This window comes from Echinops telfairi, unplaced genomic scaffold, assembly GCF_000313985.2.
Source record: "Echinops telfairi isolate 266 unplaced genomic scaffold, ASM31398v2 ScPeMD7_1;HRSCAF=3_0, whole genome shotgun sequence".
Taxonomy (NCBI): domain Eukaryota; kingdom Metazoa; phylum Chordata; class Mammalia; order Afrosoricida; family Tenrecidae; genus Echinops; species Echinops telfairi.
This window is the reverse complement of record NW_022103896.1, coordinates 40,134,276-40,139,585: the sequence shown is the minus strand read 5'-3', so window position 1 is coordinate 40,139,585 and position 5,310 is coordinate 40,134,276. Positions and strand designations below refer to the sequence as shown.

General features: G+C 45.6%; 1 protein-coding gene and 1 pseudogene across 1 annotated transcript; one reads left to right on the top strand and one right to left on the bottom strand.

Annotated features, from left to right (window-relative positions):
* Window positions 1-1,576: 1,576 nt before the first annotated feature.
* Window positions 1,577-2,763, bottom strand: LOC101645787 (annotated as a pseudogene).
* A 2,245-nt stretch (window positions 2,764-5,008) lies between these two features.
* LOC101645461 (adenosine 5'-monophosphoramidase HINT1) lies at window positions 5,009-5,308 on the top strand (the record flags this gene model as incomplete). The annotated part of the gene is made up of 1 exon (XM_004697699.2): window positions 5,009-5,308. A coding segment is annotated over exon 1 (261 nt), but the record flags the coding sequence as incomplete, so codon positions are not given.
* Between the last annotated feature and the right edge of the window lie 2 nt (window positions 5,309-5,310).

Genomic DNA, 5,310 nt, shown 5'->3' with positions numbered 1-5,310 from the left:
CTGCTCTGCTCCCATGGTTGCTCTGCCGCATACTTTAGTGGTTTGCCTCGGTGTCGAGGGGTCAGTCTGAGCCAGTCCCAACACTGAGTCTCTAGTGTTGTCCCCCTTGGGGCCCTGGGCCAGCAAGAGACGGCGTGTCTCCTAGTGGGATCAGCCATATGATCCACTCTGTGGATTGGCTGCTCTGAGAGGGGATATCATCCTCCAGGCCTGGTGGGCCAGGATGTGCTCCACTCTCTCTTCCTCCCCCTTCATTTGCTCCCATGTGCTCTGATCAGATATGTCCCTCTCCCCTAGCTGCAGCTTCAGTGCCGTCCTCTAAAGTAAATTCTTCTGGGGGGATGGACAGTTGTCCATGTAGCTGGTATGGGGGAAGAATTCTTTTTTTTTTTTTGGCACAACCTCAAACAAACTTTTGTTATCGGCAGCCCATGTTTCAGTACCCACTGGAAGGAAGGTCAGATACAGGTGCCAATACAGGTCAGCTGGCCAAGGGGAATGGTATAGACCATCTGCCACCTGGGTAGTTGGTGAGAAAAGCCTACCTCAGAATACATGACCTGACTGCCACTTGGACCAGGAAGAACCTGAGAGGCTGGAGGGGGGTTTGAGGCACACAGAACTCACCGCCCAGCATATATAGGACCAGTACACAGGGGACCACCTAGAATACAGGCCCACCGGAACCCCCGGCACCCCCAGCCTGGCTAGGCTGTGGTTGTGCATGGGCTTCTCTCGGGTCTTCCTGGCACCACACATGGCCTGTCTCCTCTCTTAGTGGGCAGGTTGTCATCAACAGAGTCATAGGTGTGTCCAGAGAGGCTGTGAGGAAGTGCCACCCTTTGACAAACGTCGTCTTCTGCCATCCTGACAAAGCCAAGGTCCACTGGGCAGCACATGTGGGATGAGGGACAGGCCTCTAAACCTCATCAACATGTGTGTACATGCTCATGCATGGAAGCCAATGAGTTTGTGTGTGTGTGTGTGCCTGTACCTGAGTGCATGTGTGCCCACATATAGGCATACATGCTTACGGTGTGTGAGGGTATGATGTGTGTTGGCATGTGTGCCTTGTGTGTATAAGTGTATGTGGGATGTGTGTGTGCAAATGTGCCTTTTATATATCATTTGTGCCCATATGTGTATCTACATGTGAGTGTATGCATTTGCAAATGTGTATCATGTCTACAAGTATGCACACATATGTGTGCATGCCCTATGTGTAAATGTATGGTATATGTGTGTATGTGTGCACATGTGCCTTGTGTAAACACGTGTCTGTGTGTGTATATGCCTGTGTGAGCATGGGTACCTGTGTGTACAAGTGTGTGTGTATAATTGTGAACTGTGAGAGTGATATGCATGTGTCTGGGGGCTCGCCATGTATGTTCACATATGCACAACATTCCTGGGACCTCGTGTCAGACACGGGTCTCCCCCCAGGCTGGATGTGGACACAGAAATTACACAGATCAAAGCTCTGATCCCCAGGATGCTGTCTGAGTCTCCCATGGTTGTGCAATGTGGATATGGAGGGTCCTGTCTATGCCAGGCCCACCTTGGGGTGGGGTTAGGTCTATAGCCTGAACTCGTGAGTACTGGTCTCCCATTGGGTGGGGTCCTTGTCCAGTATGCTGTGCTCTGGCAGTCTGTATCCTCAAGGATGATGGTGTGGGTTCTGGTGCCGTAGTCTGGGCAGCGCATGCATCCCGCCGCATCCTTGGTCAGGATGCCCTGGTCCCCAAGGGCCAGTCTGGCAGTTGTGCCTCCTCGGTGTTAGGCACTCTGAGGAGCTGGGCGATGAGGGCGTCCTTGGGCAGAGTCTGGCTCTGCTCCAGCCTACTGGAAGAGCCGCATCCCAAAGCTCAGTGTCCGCCAGGGCGTGTCCAGCAGTGCATTGCTTAGTCCATAAGGAGCCTGGAGTGAGGACTATGGGCTCAGGCTGCCCTCAGTTTCCATGGAAACACATAATGTCTCCCTTGACTGTGCTTAAATCAGCTGTGATCAGATTGAAGCCATTGTACAGGTGCCCCTCTGTGGAGATCTTTAGGAAGGACAAGCTGTCTGTCATTGGTCAGCAAGTGGGTGACCAGTTCACCCCTGCCCCGGGCGTCCCTATCCAGCCTCAGCTGCAGGTCATCATTGAGTGCCGCCAGTTTGTCCTGCCTTCCTTCCCTTCCTCCCTGTCCAGCCCCCGGAGAACCTCATCCTTGATCCCCCAGATGTCGGTTCGCTTGGACAGCCGGTGGTAGAACTCCTCAGTTGGCTGCTAGGAAGAGCCTGTAAGCATTTTTGGAAACAGTGCGAGAGTCAAACTTGAAGATGATACACGGGGTTCTCTCAGAGGCTGCCTCCCACAGTCACAGTCGGCTGCCTCTCTCTCGCTGCCACCTCCAACTTCTAGAATTCATTTTAAATGATGGCAAAGCCTGACAGATGTACCTTTCTACAAAAATCATGCTTCTTTCATAAACATATTTGTTTCACATTCAGTTTTTGTAATATATATATACGTATATATAATATTGGGGTTTCAGTGAAAGTTTACATAGCAAGTTGGAGTCCCATATGAAAATTTTCACACAAAATTTTCAGTGACATTATCCCATTATGAGTCGAAATCAAGTCAATAGCAGTGAGTGTGAGTGTTTTAGTTTCAGTAATCACAATGTGCCAACATTTTCTCTGTTGGTTTCAATTCCAGTACTTTGGCTTCCCTGCCCCTTCATCATCTCTACTTTGCTTCTGAGTAATTGCTGACATCTTGGTCTCACATATTTAGTTTTTAAATGGTATGCCAATCTTGAAGAAAATCACCTTTATTTTGTATGCCTAGCCACTGTAATGAAATTGCAAAGACCTGGGGTTAGAAAATCAGAAGAGATTATAATCAGAAGAGATAAAATCAGAAGAGAAGCAAATACTAGGAATTTCTTAAGTTGAAAAGCGAGGGAAAAACTTGAGCTCTGAGTTGAAATATTGAAGGATTCTATAGGCAAAGTATTGAATGACTGAGGAATCATCAAAAGATGATGGAAGGAATCAGAATCATTGTACCAGAATAACACTGATGAAACGCTTAACTATCTTCTAGTTCTTTAATGTTTCCTCCACTTACTATTATGGTCTTAGTTTTACCTCATTAATCTTTTTAGACCTATGTTCACTTGTATAATTATGTTCATTCGATACAAAAAATCCAAGATAGATAAACCCTTCAGAAATAGTAATGGGAAAAATCATTCCCTGGGGGCACAGAAAGAGAGGTGGGGAGGGGGAAGTGACAGCAATGATCACTGTATAACCCCAGTTGGAGGAAATGAATAACAGAATTATAGGTGAATGGCTACATTGGATGGTGTCAGATATGGCAAATAATAATAATAATATATAATAATAAGGGTTCCTGGGGGGGCAGGATGAGGCAGGGAGGGGATAAAGGGGACTGATGTCAAAGAGTTCAAGAGGAAAGCTAATGTGTTGAAAATTATGGTGGCATCAATTGTATAATTATGGTTGATCTAATTGAATTATAGATTGTTATAATATCTCTAAGAGCTCCCAATAAAATGATTTCAAAAAAGAATCACTGTGCCAAAAAGAACTGGCTGATGTCAACCATTTCAAGAAGTAGCATAGAATCAAGAACTGAAGGTATTAAAGGAAGACGTCAAAGCTGCACTGAAGGCATTAGCAAAAACCAAGTTTTCAGAAATTGACAGATCACCAAGTAAAATGTTTCAACAAACCGATATAGTGTAAATGTGCTCACTCATCTATAGCAAAAATTTGGAAGACACTTATCTGGCCAACTGATTGTAAGTGAGACACACTCCTGTACATTCCAAAGAAAGGTGATTCAGATGTGGAATTTATCAAACAATATCATTAATATCACAAATAAATAAAGATTTGCTAAAAATAATTCAAAAATGTCTGTAGCAGTACATCAGCAGGAAACTGCCAGAAATTCAAGACAGGTTTAAAAGTGGAGTGAAAAAATGGATATCATGGCTGGTGTCAGCTAGAACTTGATTGAAAGTAAAAAATAAAAGAAAGATGTTTAATTGCATGTTATTGACTATACTAAGACACTTGATCGTGTGGATCATAACAAATTATGGATAGCATTGCAAAAAATGAGAATTCCTGTAGAACACTTCATTGCGTTCCTGTGGAACCTGTACATAGACCAACAGGCAGTTCTTTGAACAGAACAAGGGAATACTTCATGGTTTAAAATCAGCATAGGTGTGCACCAGCATTGTACCCGTTCATGACACTTAATTAATTTGTATGCTGAGCAAATCATCCAAGAAGCCAGGCTGTGATAAGAAAAATGAGACAGTAAGATTGGAGGAAGTCTTGCTATGCAGATAGTCAGATATGCAGGAAGTCAGATCTGCAGATGGCACAACCTAACTTGCTGAAGATGAAGAGGACTTGAAGCACTTATTGGTGAAGATCTAAGACTGTAGCCTCCAATTATACCTTAACATTAAAAACCCCCTAAAATTCTGGGCCTCTCCTCAAGTACTCCCTCAACACAAGAACACTTTGTTCTATTAACCTGGCATTTCATGATGCTCACCTTCCCAACACAATTGCTGCAGACAAAGCGAGCACATAAGCACATGAAAAAAGCTGATGGTACCCGCCTATCAAAAGATATAGCATCTGGGGTCTTAAAGGCTTGAAGATACATAAGCGGCCATTTAGCTCAGAAGCAATAAATCCCACATGGAAGAAGTAGACCAGCCTGTGTGATCATGAGGTGTCAATAGAATCAGGTTTCAGGCACCAAAGACCCAGAACAAAAAATCATATCATTGTGAATGAGGGGAAGTGTGGAGTGGAGACCCAAAGCCCATCTGTAGGCAACTGGACATCCCCTTTCAGAAGGGTCGTAAGGAAGAGATGAGCCAGTCAGGGTGCAGTACAGCACCTATGAAACATACAACTTCCGGCGCGGCGGCAGCCCCCGCGCAGGCTGGTCTGCGTGCCCGCGCCTTCCTCCTTCCTCCCCAGCGGCTCCCGGGAGGGTGAGATGGCAGATGAGATCGCCAAGGCTCAGGTCGCCCGGCCTGGCGGCGACACAATCTTCGGGAAGATCATCCGCAAAGAAATCCCAGCCAAAATCATTTTTGAGGATGACCGGTGCCTTGCTTTTCATGACGTTTCCCCGCAAGCACCAACACATTTTCTGGTGATACCTAAGAAGTACATTTCCCAGATTTCTGTTGCAGAAGATGATGATGAAAGTCTCCTTGGACATTTAATGATTGTTGGCAAGAAATGTGCAGCTGACCT